This window comes from Harpia harpyja, chromosome 1 (assembly GCF_026419915.1).
Source record: "Harpia harpyja isolate bHarHar1 chromosome 1, bHarHar1 primary haplotype, whole genome shotgun sequence".
Classification (NCBI taxonomy): domain Eukaryota; kingdom Metazoa; phylum Chordata; class Aves; order Accipitriformes; family Accipitridae; genus Harpia; species Harpia harpyja.
This window is the reverse complement of record NC_068940.1, coordinates 14,766,017-14,783,241: the sequence shown is the minus strand read 5'-3', so window position 1 is coordinate 14,783,241 and position 17,225 is coordinate 14,766,017. Positions and strand designations below refer to the sequence as shown.

The following is a 17,225-nucleotide window of genomic DNA, read 5'->3' as shown; positions in this document are numbered from 1 at the left end:
TGAAGTGATGGCACTTGTTCAGAAGATGTGTTTTTATAGCACTTTTCTCTAATGATGGTATCTTTGTGAAGAACATGACTTGAGTATTTTAAGAGTAAACCGAGTGCAAGAATGGGGGCAGACCTTGCTTGCCTGCTGAGACAGAGTACTTAGCATCTCCTTTGCCGCACTGTTGCAGGTGTTGGGCTCTGAGCTCTAACCCCCCTCCAGGTACTTCAAGGCAGAGGATGTTCCCTAGATAGTTGTGCCCAAGATAAGAAGTCATGGGTTTTTTCTGTGCGTGTGTGTATGCACATGCATATTTATATCCTCAAAACTTCATGTTCTCATTTGTCTCCCTGAAGTCCTACCTGTTTTGAAAGCTCAGCCGCAACTGGAGCATCACGACATAACCAGCTGCAATGTGTGGTCAGAGCTGAGGTATCTCTCTACTCTTAGGCTGTGATGAATTAAGGGATTTGATTTTACAGTAGCTGACAGTAAAAGAGAGCTAAGATAAGTTGCTTTATCTTGCATTTAGTGTGGTTTAAGAGTGCTTCCAGATAGCGTTACCTGGTTCCACGGAGAAATAGTAACTTGTTTTCTTGCAGTGACTTGGCTGTGTCTGCACCCTTAGCTTTCAAAATCAATGACTGAGTCAGGCATATTTATGAGCAGTCCATCTAACTGAGTTTATGGTCCCTTTGATAAGTAATACATGCACATTCATCTAATTCATTTTTTTTCTTGCAGTATTGAATTTGAATATGTCCAAAATCAGTATATGAAATATTATTTTAAGTTTAATTCCTCATGGAGGGAGGAGCATTTTTGGTACTTCAGGGGTGCCTGAGAAACAGTTGTTTGAACTGCTTCTAAGCTTTCTAAAACAATGCCATTGTCATGAGGAACTGCAGTCTGGGAAGTAATCTTCTTAAGTGATAAATAATAAATGCTCAAAACATATAATTTTTCTCTGGTTGAAAAGGCAAGACTTCTGGCAGAAACGATAAACCTAGGGAGATTTTGCCTTATGCATCTGTAGGAGTTACAAGAAAGTCAGGCAAGGTAGTAATCTGTAAAACGTTGGGGTAATTCTAGCTTCAAGGCAACGCAGGAGTTACCAACATTTGGGAGGGTCCATTGTGTTAAGTCATGTTTTGCAGTCTTGTTGGCTAGGAAGTCAGAGAGGAGAAACTGTTGTCAGCAAAACTGTACCATAGTAGGTTATTGCTTTAATTCAATATCTATCTTGCCATCCATTGAAAGTCTATCAAAATCAAAAAGCAGATGGGTGGTGAAGGTTTGTTGTTTTTTGTGGGGTTTGTTTCTTTTTTCTTTCTTTTTGCTTGTGATGATGTATTTATCACTTCTGTGTAGACCATCTTTCTACACGTTCTGAAAGCATCAAGGAAGCAAGGATGAAAGTTTTAAAAGAAGCATCAGACATAAAAAAAAAAACCAAACCAAATATATTAATACTATAACCTAGTTGTCATGTTAGAATTTTAAATAACCTGTATGTTTTAAATTCATTTCTTTATATTTGAACATGAGTAAAAATGGTGCTATTTCTTTCAAAGTGACTGCATTCCCTGCACGCATTTTATTCATAGCTCTCTATTCCCCTGGTACATATAAAGCGAAATGAATTGGCTATCTTTTTACATCTCCCTTTGAATGTTCTCTAGTGACTCTGCAAGTTGCCCCTTTTTCTACTAAATAGCATTTAAAGCTTCTGGCACAGCTGGACTTCAGCTTTTAGGGTATTACAGTGTCTCTAGCCATTGAAGCTACAAAATTTGAAACATCGAAACCCGTCTGGACTTTGCTGCATTCGCCTTGTGCTTAAAAACTTAGGTAAACATATATATAGTTGAAACTATCCCTGAACAAAATCATGCTGAAAAGGAATAAATAATCAATGCTTCTTTTTTAAAAGCTTTTCTAATCTCTGTAATTTGAAACTAAAGACTTTGAACAGTGGGTTGGAGATTGTTCTGCAAGATAAATCCCTTGCATCACAGAACCCTGACAACTCCCCAGTTCCATCAAATTAATAACAAATGGATGAGAAGATAAGCAAAACTAATGGGGAGGTTACATTTTTGTGACAAAGGTTTATGGCCATACTGAATCTTATGTTCTGTGATATCCCTTCTCCTCCTCCTCCGCTTTGGTATTTTTTTACTATCAGATCTGAGCATTCCTCTATCTGAAGCTTCTCTGTGGAGGAGATATGATGAATAGCAAGTTGGACTATGTGCCTCCGAAAAGTTTCTGTGAACAACTTTCCACTCCCCCAGTAGAAACTGCTGATTTTCTACAAGACCAGGCCTCATTCTTGCACACTGTACATCCGCTTTCTAGTCATTGGATGGAGCTGTGTGTCTGAACATTGACACATGCTGCTATAATCCCATCTCCTTGTCTTCTTAAAATTGTGCAATAATTTACTTTGGGAGCAATCTCCAAATGTCATCTGGACCCACTCTTCCCATAAAGCAGGACCAGCTTACAGCAGGTGGCTCAGGGCTACGTTTGATTGAGTTTTGAGTATCTCCAAGGGTGGAGATGCCACAGCCTCTCTACAACCTGTTTCAGTGTTAGACTACCCATGTTGTGAACTTTTTTTTTCCTAATATCTAATAGTAATTTTTCATGTTTCCGCTTGTGTCCATTGCCTTTTGACCTGTCTTTGGGCAACTCTCTTTTAATCCAGTCTGTTAAATTCTCTTAATCCACTAAATTGGCTAGTCAATAAGCAGAAGAATAAACAATTTACAAATTGTAAATTTACAAATTCTCCTCTATTTGGAGATCTGTTCCAAACCACACCTTTCAATCAATAGTCAACAGCCAAGACAACTGTACAGGACGTAGGAGACTTTGTTTTATTAAAACAGAGAATAGATATTCCAATTTAAGGATTGTGTTATCAACATTTTGAAAATAATAGGCAACTGGTAGTTCTTCTATACCTCTTAACTGATCAGGCATGTACCAGCAGGCTGCTTTAAAGGCAAAGGTGAATGTAATGACGTTGTGAGCTGGATTTACAACCACACCTGCAGTTTGCCAGGGAGGAGTCACTTTTTAAAGAAACAATAATGAATCCAACTATCAACCCCTACTAGTCTGACAAATATAAAGCTTTACTCAGGGAGTATTTCTCCATGCTTATTCTCTGCTTTGGGTTGATTTTATTTTTTTTTCTCTTTTTCCCCCAACAAAAAGCAAGTAGTAGTTTTTGCTCATAAGAGGGAAAAGGAAACCTGTTTTAATAATGCCAAGCTATTTCTCTTTAAAGATTATTTCAGAGAGTTTGTATCAAGAAAAACTTATCTAAGCCAAACCATGAGAAGTTGCCATATGAAGATACACTGTGTAGTATGTTAGGGGGCCTCTTGACCCTAGTCCTTGAGTATTTCAGCTGCATAAAGAAAGTTGCTGCCTCTTAGGGAAGACTCTGCTGCAGGGTAGTTTAATTGCAAGATAGTTGGGGACTTCAGGCAGTCTAGTAGCATTCTTGTTCTATCTCACGTAGGCAATAGCAGTATAACTTAGCTGTTCTTGAACTTTTTAGTGCTCATGGAGCTGAAAGGTAATAGCTGCTTTTGGATTCTGCAGTGCCTGACCCTTGGGGATGTAGTGAAAGGTGATGCATGATTTTACTGGTGCTGTTATCCTGAGTAATTTTTTCAGGCTTAGAAGTACACAATTCTGTTGTGAGGCTTCTGCTTCATCCCACCCCTTTCCCCCCCACACGCATTTCCCAGATCTCAATATACTCGGAGAAATGAATGGTGGGGAGCCATGAATGAACCCAATTCTGCTTCAGCCCTCATTTGTGTTCCTTTTGAGGATGCAAAGGCATATGTATGTGTTTGGGGCAATGAACAAGTTTACATTCAGCTCTTCTTTCTTGTGTCTAATGAAAACGACTTTGGGGTTACTTGTATAAGACTGAGCTGGTCCGTGAAGCAGAGTCTGTTGTGGTTATGGCAGGTTATAGAAAATGAACATCATGAAGATCCCTAAACAGCAAATAGCTTATTTTTGCACTTTGGTTTGGGTCCTCACACTGAAACGTGAAGGTGAAATACTGGCCCGCTGATGTCAAAACCAAACTTATAACCACTTCAAGAAGTCTCTCCAGTCACTCAGCCTGCAGTCCATAGTATGATAGAGCTGCAGTGGAACTCAGCCACTGGGACCTCAACATAAGCACTGGCAGAGAAGCACATCTTCTATCAGCTGCACTGCTTATTTCTTTGCATCACAAGTAACTTGAAAATCCAAGTTATCCAAGCTCTCTTGCTGCAGCAATATTGTGAATGGCTTGGGTTAACATGAATTTTAGGAAAAAATGTTGACTTCTGCTTCCACTTATAAAACTTTTTCCTTGCTAATTCTTTGCTTATAATCATGTTGTTAGATTACTCTAATTTTATACAGATCATGTTTTTGTTTGGTTTATTAATGAGAGAACAGGGAAAATAATAAGAAAGAAGATAAATCTACAAAGGCATATTCCTTTTATCCAGAATTTCAGTCATTTTTCAGTCAATTTCTATTTAGCTAAGAAGTTGAATAGGGCTTTAAGATATCAAGAGCGTTGCTTACTAATAAGCAGTTCAGAGCTATTGAATTGATTATTGTTCTATATAATAAAAAATATATAGTTGTTTGGGGGATTTTGGTATCTTTCAACTACTACTTTTATTGGATGGGAGGGCAAACGAGTTAAGCATTCATTATGAGTTAAGGGGTTGGGGGGAAGACGAATTGTCATATTCTCCTAAAAGGTTACCTGATATTTTTGTAGATATATAGGTTCTTCCCCATCCCCTTGACACCGCCCAGCTTCCCCCCAAATTCTTTAGATTTCCTAAAATCCCTAGGATTTTTTTTTCCAGTGTGTTAGGACTCTATAGGAATGCTTGGTCCATAGTCTGTATTAGATTTAGCAACTGGAATGTTATGCTTTACATGCCTGTTCCTAGGGGTTGAGCAGTTTGTTTACTGAGATGATATAAGTGATCCCAGTGGTTTTTATTGGCAGTGGAAGGCACACTGAATATTCAAAGCAAACAGAATTGAATTTAAAGAATACAAAAAGGTAACTGCCATGAAACTTGTGAGACTTGAAACATTTCTGAGCAGTTTTTCCACTTTGTGATTTGCTTCTCAGGTGTAAACCTTTCTCAATGCTATAAAGAGACCTGATACGTATCTTCTACTCTGATAAATCTAAAGAATCTACTGTATGTTTTTTCAAGAGAGCAAAGATGCTTATTTTAATGTTATAGTTAGGTTAGCCACTTTTGCTTTTACAGAGAAAGAATAATAATTTACATTTATATTAGCCTATTTCCTCCTGGGGCTCCACATAAGCTTCCCTCTTATAATACCAGCCTTCTAGAAATCCCATCTTCTGAAACCGAGAAGGCTGTAAGAAGAAGATGAAATTTCAAATTATTTGTGTTACGTAGGTAGAGCATTGAAGTATTCTGCTAGCACATGCTATTTTTTGTTGAAAGCTAATAGTTAATATGATTGCAGCCCATCCGTTGGATTGTTCCAAATGACAAAACAGAGATGATGTATCTCACAAAGCCAAACCTCTGTGTGTGCTAAATTGATAGTTATTTTCAGAATATCACCACTGTTGACAACGCATTGGTCAGAAGCAAGTATTATTAAGTCTGCAGGCTTGTATATAGTACTCATAGACATGATAGGAATGTGCTCTTGTGGAGGGTAAGACCCAGATGTTTTCATTTAGATAGTTTTCAGTAAGCTTTTAAATCTTGTTAAAGACCTTGCTAAGCTTGGTTTTGAATGATCAGTTGGGAAACATCATAGTTAAAACATTGCTCTATTAAATTCAAATCTCTTGTAGAGATTGAATCTGGCGATTATAAAGAAAGAAAGAAATGGGAGGAGGAACAAGAGTTCAGATTCAAAAGGTAGAAACCAGTTCACAAAACTCATTGTAATTCTTGGAGCCGTGTGAAAGAGACAATGTGGTTCAGTGTATTTGTATTGTGTCCTGTGATTCCAGGAATGTTCTAATTAATGAAACTCTGCTTTTCTCAAGAAAATTTTATCATCTTATGGGTAAGACTTGCTTTGGAAATTTTTACTTGCCCAAGAATGTATTTGAAATGTTCTATATTAGGTATGAATCCAGCAGTGAAGACACTCAGTATATAGAAGTCCATGTACGTAAGGAGTCAGATTCCTTTTTACTATTATTTGAGGCAATTCTGCAAGGTGTTCAGGACCTGAAAACCTGAAACTGAAGTACTTTTGATCAAGGATTTAAGTGTCATCTTTTTGTTCTATCCACTTCTAATGACACACTATTATTGCTACCTATCGAATGGAATAAATAGACACATCTTAAGCATATACATTCACGGTATCTCCAGAGATCAACGATGACAACTACAGAAGCATTGTATCCCCATTGCATATGGGAAGGGAGTGCCAAGGTCACTCAGACTAACATGTTCCAAGTAGACAACTTCTGTTTTGTTGGCATGTCATGCTTTCCCTTTGCCACTAAGTCTTTCCAAAAATGGCGAAGAAGTGTTGGATCCATGCCTTCAATACTCTTTGAGAAAACTTCCAGGTTTAAAGCTTCTGCCAGGCAAAGAAGCTTCTTTTCCCTACTCCAGTCATTACAAAAGACTTCTGGTGGTGTCTTCAAAAAAAGTTGTTAGTTGCATGTCTGTCTTTACGCAGTTGACCATAACTGATAGTTTTGGATTTTAGAGGTTAGAATGGAGCATCTATCTTAGGTAGCTAAATTTAAAAACTATTGTGTATATAGTTTCTCCAAAGCATGATCAAGAGCATCTCCATTAGGCTTTCTGCTCTGACTCACCACTGGGTTTATCAGTGTACAGGGAGACGAGCTTCCTAATTCAGGCACGTAAGGTAGTTGTCATAAATTAGGCTGTTTGAAAACTCTCCTCTGTAGGTATTACCTAAGCTCTTTTTTCCACTGGATAAATGCTTAATCTTTCAGAAAGTATGGCTAGTTTTTAGTCTTCATACACCTGCCTTTACAACCATTTCCATTAAGTTTTTATTCTCTCAATCTCACTGAGCTCAGCGCACCAGCAAAGATTATTTCTATGAGTAACACCTATTGAATCTGATTCTGTATTTGTTATCTATGTCACGACCCAGACTGGACAGACCAGGGAGTCGTGTTTAATTCGAAATTCCCTTGGGCTAAATTAAGGTGAAAGGACACCAAATGATCAGTTGAAGATTTTATTCATGACAGAAGCAAATGGAACTGGGGAGGTGTGGTAGTAGGTGGCAGGGTTTCTCACAACAGGAATTGGCATAAGACTACTTCTGTAAACCGTGTAACCATATACATCAATTCAGGGAATAAGGAGATCCCTCCCGTTGAGTCATGAGGTTCAAAGCAGACCCCCTTGCTTTCCAGACTCCTCCTCAGAGAAGGGCCTAGGGGCGGCTGGATCTACTCTTAGTCTCAGACTTGGTCAATGGTTTATATCTTGAAACAGATGAGGTGTAGGGATTGTGGAAAAGGAAAAAGAAAGAGAGAAGAAGGCAGAGAGAGAGAAAGGTTTCACCGGTCCTGGGTCCAGCGTTGGTCCAGTCAGCCGAGGGGTCCAGTTCTGGTGGGCTTCCGTGCCCGGGGCTTCAGTTTGTGTCCTTTTATCATCCTTGCCCCTTCTTCAGGCGGGCACCTGAACTTGTCAGGTTAATGAGCAGTTTGTGAGTCTTTGGGCTTGGGGGTCCTTTGTGGAGTAACTTCTCCTTCCCTGCAGACAAGGCCATTGTTTGATCTTTGTATCAGAACAGCTTATCAGAACAGGGAGCAGCGCACCCTCCAGCACGCCCTCCCCCTCCTGTTGCTGATGTCTGAGCTGATGGGCTTTTCTCCTGGGTTCCTTGCTGTGCAGGGTTTGTCTTTAAGCAGAACTTGCCCCACCACAATGTTTGAGACATTAACTCTTTCAGTCTCTCTCAATCTATAACTTAGACCCTGGTCTTTTTTTGTGTTCTGTATGCATGTCATTTCTCTCTTGCACATCCCTCTTAATGAGGTCCCTGCATTATTTTCTTTTTTACTGCAGACTGCCTGCTGGTCCTGCACAAAATAAGGTGTATAAGGAAAGAGAAATAATGTGGTAATGGGTAACTCGGCACCTTTCTCCGCTCTGCCCTGCTTCATTTGTAACTACTTAATCAATCCAGTGTTTTATAAAACTCTTTTACGCTGTTAACTTTGAATTAGAATTAAATTAAAATCCAGTGTGCATTTATCTGTATTTGCCATGGTACTGCCCCTACACTGCAGAGAGTGTCTTAACAGTCCAGCATTTTTGGTCTTGGAGGTTTTAGTGGATAAAACCATTTTTTATTTTCACAAATGCCATTCTAGTCTAACCTGCACCCCAAAATGAAATGAGTTTAGTGGTCTGAGTCCTGTCCCCAGTGAACAATAGTCCGCATTACAAAACCACCAAACAGGCACAAAGCTGGCGGTTTCTGCTCGGGGACACTCAGACCTGGCCAGCGTGGAGGCACAATTACCTCACACCCCAGGGAGTGATTTTTCTAGGTGAAGATTGAGGTCATTCATAAGGCAATAGGGAAAAGCATCTTTTGTGTAACTGGTCTCTGCATCAGCCAGGGAGAGCAGTTCCCAGTGCTGCTGCTGCAGGCTCATTGCTCACTCTGGTTAAGAGGTTTTATAATCTGGGATCTCTGAATTAAGACCACCTCAGTTACATGTGCAGTTTACTTTGTAGTAGAATATGTAAGCAAAGATTTGCATTTTGGGGTGATTTTTTAGCAGGTTATTTGTTGGAAACAGTACCTTAAAGTAGGTAAATTCCTGGTTCTGCTGCAATTAGTGTTTTGCCTTTAGTTAGAGAGCTGGGATCTTACAGTGAATATGTGATGGTGCTAGCCATGTGGTAAATATACTAATTTATGTTCATTAGTGCATTATTGATTGTATCACCTATTCATTAAAATGTTTTCCCAAGAGTTACTCTGACAGCAAAGCTGAGAGACCTTAAGTGGCTGTCATCTTTGTGCCAAACGGATTAAAACAAAAATGCTCAGCACTTCTCAGTAGATCAGTGCTCAATTTCAGCTGGGTCATACCAGGTTAACAAGCCAAAGTATCAGGTTTCTTTTTTTTTCTTTTGGTTAAAAAAAAAAAAAGTAGTAAAGTTTGGTTTTGTTCAGACCATTAGTTATTGCAGATCAAAACTGTGTGAGAACATTTTTATTTTGGAGCACAGTAACACAATTTAGATTATTTCATACCTGTATTAAATTAACCATAAGTGCAAATTCAAATTAATCTAATTATTTTTATTTCATCTGCTGCGTAAATAAGCCTTAAACCTCTAGTGATTACTGAATAGGGAAAGTGGTTTAAAAGGAGAAATGAATACAGGGCTATCTGAATCTGCAGAGAGACTGAAAAAATACCTGGTAAGTGACAGGTTTCCCACTGATTTCACTGTGGTAGCTCAGCTTGTCCAGCTATGGTCATTTCCCCTCTACTCCATTAGTAGTTACCCTATCACTGAAGACTAATGAAGGGAGGATCATAGATTTGTACTATCTGCCTTTGGCAGTGTCTCACTAACCTCTAGCCTAGATCATATAAAGAGACTGTAACACTGCCATCACTCTAGAGCTCGTTCCTGAAAGTCAGTTATCAGCCAGAGGGGACATAGATAGAGTGATTCTTCCTCGGGTCAAGGCAATGGAGGAGATTGCTCTAAAAGTCCGTTCCCCTTTCCTTTTTCATAACATTGGAAGTACAAACGGAACATTTTTTAAAAAACTGGAATACAGAAGCAAAATCCCTGGGTTGGAGAGAGGACGTAGAAGGAAGGAGGAACGTGCCTCTAGGATGGGCACCAGTGGGAGAAAATTCTTCAGAGTCCAGGAGCTCTGCCAGCACATCCAAACAACTAGCCTGTAGGCACCAAACAAACAGGGTGAGCTCCCTTCCGAGCATTTTTTCTCCTGCCTCCAGACTAGGGTGGTCACAACACATCTCTTACCTTCAGCTTACTTTTTCCTGGTTTTAGTTTTATTCTGTAACTGCAAGGAATAAAATTAATATATTTTTGAAACACTCTGAAAGCTTAGACTCAAGCATTTTCTTGTGGCCCATGCCACAGCCAAGCTCATCATAAAGATAACTGAGAACTACTGGAGCAGGAAGAGAAAGAAGAGGCTTGGCCCAGCAGCGTGCATGAGTTTATTATCATACTTTGAACGATATGTCAGCTGGAGGAGATGTCAGGTTTCTTCTGGATGCCTCCACCCTTTGCTCTCCCATTTCATAATCCCCCTAACCTCTGTGCAAAAGCCACAGCTCTGGTACACCTTTGTCAGGTGGGGTTGGGAGTGTCATTTGATAGCAGATATTTCTAGTCTTCTCTCCATTTTGATGTGTGTTAAAATTGCAAAACTTTGGACCTTGTTTAAAGTTTGTGGGTTTTTTTTAATACATGTTCATGTTGTCATGTTGTCTGTCTAACCTAGTATTTTTTTTTAAATATATTTTGGACAATTTAACCAAATTCAAGTGTGTCAAAGATATTAAGCCCAAGTGAATATTGCGAAAATTGGCAGCTGTGGAGATGAGAGAGAGCCTGATAATGCTCCCACTGTGGGGAGGCTTACCCCTTACTTCACATGGGAAAATAATCCTGAGAGAGAGATCAGGGAACACCAGTCTTTTGGTTCTGCTATTTATGGAACTACTTGTTTATTCTTAGAAATCCTTTGAGGGTACTTTTGTAAACTGAGCATCTACTCTGTACAAAAGTGTCTAGATGGTCTGTGACAAGTGATGTATTACTTTGGTTGTACATGATCACAGCATGTTCTGGTTCCCCTAGTAAAATTGGTGGGTTTTTTCTTTCTTTCTCTCCCCAAGATTTCTTTCGACCTAGCAGAATATACTGCTGACGTTGATGGGGTTGGCACTTTACGGCTCCTAGATGCTATTAAGACCTGTGGCCTTATCAACTCTGTGAAGTTCTACCAAGCCTCCACCAGTGAACTTTTTGGAAAAGTGCAAGAAATCCCGCAAAAGGAGACCACCCCTTTTTACCCAAGATCGCCTTATGGTGAGGATCGCTGATGGTGTGTATGTAGTGTCTGTCTGTCTGTTCTCCCTGCTCATGTCTCAGGGCTGAAGTCATTTGGGTGTGAGATTAGAATGACGATAGAGCTAAAGTGACTAGACATGTCGAGAGGCATACCTTTATGAATTACTATATAAAAAGTATTTGCTGCCATTGCCTGGGGGTTGGAAATTAGCATCTCACTTCATAAGACTGTGTTCATTCAGCTCAGAGGTAGAGAGCTCTTGTGGAGGCAGGGGGAAGGGTGGCTCTTCCTTCACAAAGTGTTGTGAGATACCGCTGAAGTGATAAGGTTTCATATTTTTTGTTGCCTAAATGAAAAACTCCCAAGAGCTCACTTCTGCCTTCATGAACTCACATGAAATTTGAAACACTTATTAAAGCAATGTGCATGGAGGACTTTGGTGATAAAGTTTCAAATCAATTTGAGTGTTAAGGCACCAGATTTTCACTTTTACTCCTCCAAAGTCCTTTTTTTTTTTTTTTTTTTTTTAATAGCAGAGGTCACCACAGTGGTGTATTTCACACGCTCTGGCTGTGTTAATTATATTGTAAAAGAAAAAGTGCTACGCTTGAGTGTGCGTAAGAAAACAAGTGAGAAGGTACCCTAATGCTTCCTGGCCAGTTCAGAGAGTGCACAGAAAAGGAGTATTTTCCAGTTCAGCTGCTGTTTATTGGGCTGGATATTTTTTCCATATGAAATGTGACACATACAGGGAATGAATCAAATTCTAATGCACTCCGCTGTTGAAACATGGACTTCACCCTGCGCGTGAAAGAGATGTGCATATGTGTGTCTGTCTGAGCTGTGTACAAGCAGAGCGGATATACGTAATGCTTTAAAATTATTTTTGTAGGGGCAGCAAAACTGTATGCCTACTGGATTGTGGTGAACTTCAGAGAGGCCTACAATCTCTTTGCTGTGAATGGCATCCTCTTCAATCATGAAAGCCCCAGGAGAGGTTAGAAAATCTATGTGAAATTGTTCCCAACTTTGCGTACATCTGACCAGAAAAATGAAACAATGCATCCACAGGTTTCATTTAAACTTGCCAAAATTCTGTAGGGAGGGCATCATGACTCGCAGCCTGCTCACAGCGCTTAATGCAGCCCTCCTGGCAGTCTCAGAGCCTGCAGAACAGCAGCTTTCCCTTTCAAGCATCATATTCCATTTTGTAGCCCTCTGACGCTGAAGGGAGGCTTGTGTATCTGATTTTGTGTATCAGGGCTCTCGAGAGACTGCATTAAAGTCGTAACATCCCTGAGTTTTATTTCTCTCTTGATAATAAGTTAAGGCTAAAATGTTAAAATGACACATTAGAAGGCTGGTTTTGTAAACATTCAGGTGGGCAACTGCATAACAGATGCAATTTCAGGTGTGACTTGTACTCAAGATTTTTATTTGAGTATAAATGTCAAGTTAAGAGACAGAAATAATAGACCCTCTAAATTCATAAGACTAATGATTACAGCCTGGTATATTTTGAAAAAATTGTAGATTATGGTCCATACCTTCTGGCAAGATGGCTTTTAACACATGGCTTTAAAATGCCTTTCTGTTTAATCCTTAATGGCAATGCAGCTTAAATTCTACTTAATCATCCCTTTTCCTCTTGCAGTACTTTATGAACAATAAATACTGGTATTTAGTTTGAGTAAAAGTCCACGGTTGATTAAAAGTCTCTTATACAATGACAGTTTTCCTCTGCCCTTAAAGTACTGTGACACAGAAAACTGGATTCTCAGTGCAGAAGCCTTTTATTGTGGTTTGTTTCTAAATGAAAAATAAATTCAAGTTTTACAGGAATGCAATTACATAAATTATAGCCTGGCACAAAATATAATAATTTTAATCATACTTACAAATATAAAATAGACCATAATTGCAAGTCTGCTTAAAAAAAAAAAGAAGAGAAAAAAGGAGTCAGTGTCAATAGGATTTAAATATTGATTTCAGTCTTTGGGAGTCACAACTGCGGAACCTCGTAGTACACTGGGTAAGCAGCATTTACAGTAAGTGGTGTATCACATACTTGGTGGTAGAAGTTGGTGCATCACTTCACTGAAGCAGATGACAGTACAAGTTCAAAATTAAGAGAGAATTGAATTCACTGGACTGTTTCATTTAGAAGCCCTAATACTTTGCTTTCTTTTAAACAGTTCACAGCAATATATTCTTGGTGCACTGTAAACTGATGTCCCAATTGCTCCAAGTTATCATTATGAACTAAAAACATTCCGACCAACATAAAGAATGAGGGAATATGCAATGACAAATATTAGCTTGGCATGATTTCTAGTAACACTAAGGAACTAAAAGTTGAGATGGAAATTATAGGGACACATTTACCATTCATGCTGCTTCTCTATAGACTTGTACCATTTTGAAGGAGGAAAACTTCAGTGCTTGTTGCTATTTTGATCCCTTTGACGTGTTCCAGCTTTGACACTGCTGCAATGGAGCTTCCAATCCGAAGTCTCTTTTCAACACATTTAATGTCCCTGTGGAGAACCCAAGTCTGTGCTTTGAAGTCTCAGGCTGTACTTTTGGTTGTGTATATATGCTGGGTGCAGTTTTAAGCCCCTTATGCCACAAACAGGAATCTTATCTTAGAAATGGTTTTGGTTGGCTCTGTTTGCTTAGTGGGAGTACATGGCATGAAAGCAACTGCAACCACAGCCCAGGGCCATTTGCTTAGTGTTTTTATGGGAGAAAGTCTGAAAATTTATACAGAGAAGAAAATGGAAGAAAATTAGTTTTGAGGTTGTTTCTTAATAGCCATTCATCACTTTCCTATATTTTTGAAGACTGCAAGGGTGCTTTGGGAGGAAAAGAGGATTTAACTGGGATTTCTAATTCCTATGCAGAGACGGTAACATACACGGAAGTTTTAAAATGCCTTATGGTTTGGTCTTTGGGGTTTTTTTTTGTTCTACTGATTTCAGAGATTGGGAATACCTAAATAAACCAATACATATTTTATTCTAATATTACCTACCATTATTCCAGATGGTTTAGTGTTACACTGAATTGATCAAATACAGCATCCCATTGATGGTGATACTAAGTTCATCTTGCCACGTAAAACAATGCCCGGTGATCAGTGGAGAGCAGAAGGTTGTGGTAGTGCCATTTGCTGAGATGCAAGGTGACCTGTCCTGACAGACAGTGCATATTTTTTGCCTATATCTGAAGTGTTAATCATAGTTCTGAAAATTTCTGTAAGCTTCCTACAGTGAATGTATTTATAGGGAAAGACTGTGAAGAGACAAATCCTAGTATTTCTTGTAGGCAGGGACTCATGAGGTATGTTACACTAAGGCAATGGTAAGGATGAATGGTAAGAATGCATTTTTGTACCTGGCAGCCTGTGTTGTGGACTGTGGTCAAATACAGAAGTATCTGTATTTGAAGTATCAATACTCAGAGTGAAGGATGATGAATTGAGGTTGTCTGCCAAGTGGCTGTTAGCAGCTGGTCACTGAGGCTGAATTGAACAGACAACTGTAAAGAGTTTGCTTCATGATCTCTCTTCATACAGCATTCAGATATTATACTGCTGGGGCAGCAATACATGAGCCTAGTGAAAATGAGAACTGTCTAATCTCAAGAGCTGCTTCCCTGAGAAAGGAATTTAGGAATATATACCTCTTATTTCAGAATACCAATTCTTTTCCTTAACCTTCCCTGTTTTAACTCGGAAAGGAGCACCAGCAGTTAATCTCATGTAGCCTGTACAATAATAGGGAAGTCTACACAGAGTTCATAAGGATAAAGAGTGCTTAAGTCTAATATGAGAGGTTTCCTATTTCTCAGCATTACCAAGGCTTGAGAGAAGTGCAGGCTTTGAGAAGCTCATTTCATTTTCTACTTTTATCTTGCTCTGTAAGAGGAAGACCATAACAGGAGTAGTTCTTAAGATGTGACACCATACTGCAAATCTGAGCACAAGTTTGCTGTGTGGGCTTGCTTTTAAGTCTGATGTTTCATATGCTGACAGCCACAGTGACTTTACAAAAAACACCAGTGACAAATTCCGGGTTGGTTGAACCCACAGTCTGAGCCTTACATCTTAATATGGGAATAGTACAGCATTATTAAATTGCACAAATACTTGGGTCTATACTCAAGAGATACATGTGTATGTAACAACAGAGAATATTATCTAAAATCTCATATGGAGTAAAATGAGTGGCTGTGTTAGACTAGCCTTAATAAAATATACAGCTACATTGAGCCTTTCTGTACTATTTTCCTTTCTAATTTTTCTTTATATTATATGTACTGCCTTTCATTTCTTAGTCGCTTTTATAAGATGGAATAGTCACTTTTTGATCAGTACATGCTTTTCAGCTCACATAAATCAACACAGCTGCACTGAAGTGAATAGGGTCATGTTGATTTATGCCAGCTGAGGGTCTGGCATAGTGCTTCCAGTAATGGTCTGGTAATGTAAGATAAGGATAATTTGTTTGCTTTGGGGAAAAGACCTGTATTAGCAGTATACCTTGCTAAAGCTGATTTCTTCAGTTACTTTCATCAATTTTATCCAGGTATATCTCGAGTGTTTCCTGACTTATGGCAATGCCAAAGGAGAATGAGATCTTCCATTTCTGCAGTTTATTTATTTTCTAAATATGACACTAAAAGAAAAGCAAAATGCTCTCTACAGTGGTAGTAAGCTACAAGGTGGTTCTGTTTCCAAAAATGAATAAACAAAAGAAAACCTAAAAAACTTTCCCAGAATGCTGCATTTATTTATTTATTTTTAATTTTTCAAGACAACATTATGGGATGTCAGATGGGGGAGGTGGCGGCCACCAAGTTGCTGCTGGTGGTTGAACATGGCTCCCAGTATTACCAGTGTGGAAATGTCTGCCCTATAGCAATATTGGAAAGGTATTTCTGTTCAGTGAGATGACAGTTTTGATGGTGGAAGAGTGAGGCAATTAGCAAGTCTAGTTTTCAGGAAAGCTGGGGCTCTGTCCAAGCCTTTTTTACACCATTGGAAAGACTCCTGTTCTTTTGCTGGGCTCTGGATCTCACTAATACCTTCTTTTCTGAGTGAGAAAGCAAACTACTTGTTGACAGTGTCATTTGTTTCTTCCCAGACAAGCCCTTCCCAGACAAGAATTTTTTTCTCCTCAGTTCTGTGTAAGAAGTTTTCTCAGGTTTACAAGATGTGCCTTTGGATAGCTGAGATAACTTTCTGATTTGGTTAACCACTTCATTGCTTGCCTCATCTGATCTTTATCTGCCAAGATGTACAAACATGTACAGCATGTTTCCTGACACAATGCAACAGAAGTTTTGTTTGGTTTTTGTTGTTTTTTTTTTTTTTTCCCTAAGTAATAAATACTTTGCCTCCACACATGACATCATTAAGTAGATCATTCTGTAGAGAATTTTTATTTGTCTGATACCAGCTCTGGTAAAGCAGTTGTCATCAGACCATTGCTGTATAGCCAGAGGGAAAGGATACAACTGCTCATTTCTGTGATCTCTTTCAGCCGGGCAGGAAAAGGCTAGGTGTTAGATTGCAGGCTGAATGTTGTCAAAGTACATGTAGTAAGATTGCAATGAAAAGAAATCATGATTTAAAGAGAATGGGGAGCGTTCTTTGCTTTTATTGTGCCTTTGGATCACAGATTTCCCAGGGGGAAGGGTGTGAGAGTTGCCCTACTCACTGTAAATATGTTTGAGTATCTTTTGAATTTATGGGGTTTGTTGTTACCTTTTTTTTAACCAGCTTTCAGTCTGCCTTTTGCCTCTATTTCATAGAGAAGGCAGAAGCAGATGGTGACATCTGCTACCGACTTTCACAAGAAATCCCTACAATCCCTACTGTAACAGCTGCTCCTCTGCGTCTCCTATATAAAGAGATGTAGCCAACATCTGCCAGATTTCCCTTTCTCATTTCTTTGGTTGAGGAGACTAATTGCTAGTCTCCTTACACACTTTCTGTGCAAGAGGAGCTTGGTCAACCTAGTACCATTGGAAACACTAAAGGCTTTTGCTGGTGCTCTTTTTGTAAGTTTAGGCCTGTCAAAGACATGTGTGTAAAA

At 39.2% G+C, this 17,225-nt stretch overlaps 1 protein-coding gene across 1 annotated transcript in view; it reads left to right on the top strand.

Annotated features, from left to right (window-relative positions):
• GMDS (GDP-mannose 4,6-dehydratase) overlaps window positions 1-17,225 on the top strand; it is a 429,715-nt gene that overhangs the window by 158,159 nt on the left and 254,331 nt on the right. The window contains exons 5-6 of the mRNA XM_052780355.1: window positions 10,949-11,141; window positions 12,017-12,121. Coding sequence (XP_052636315.1) covers window positions 10,949-11,141; window positions 12,017-12,121 — 298 coding nt within the window. The remainder of the gene's footprint in view (window positions 1-10,948; window positions 11,142-12,016; window positions 12,122-17,225) is intronic.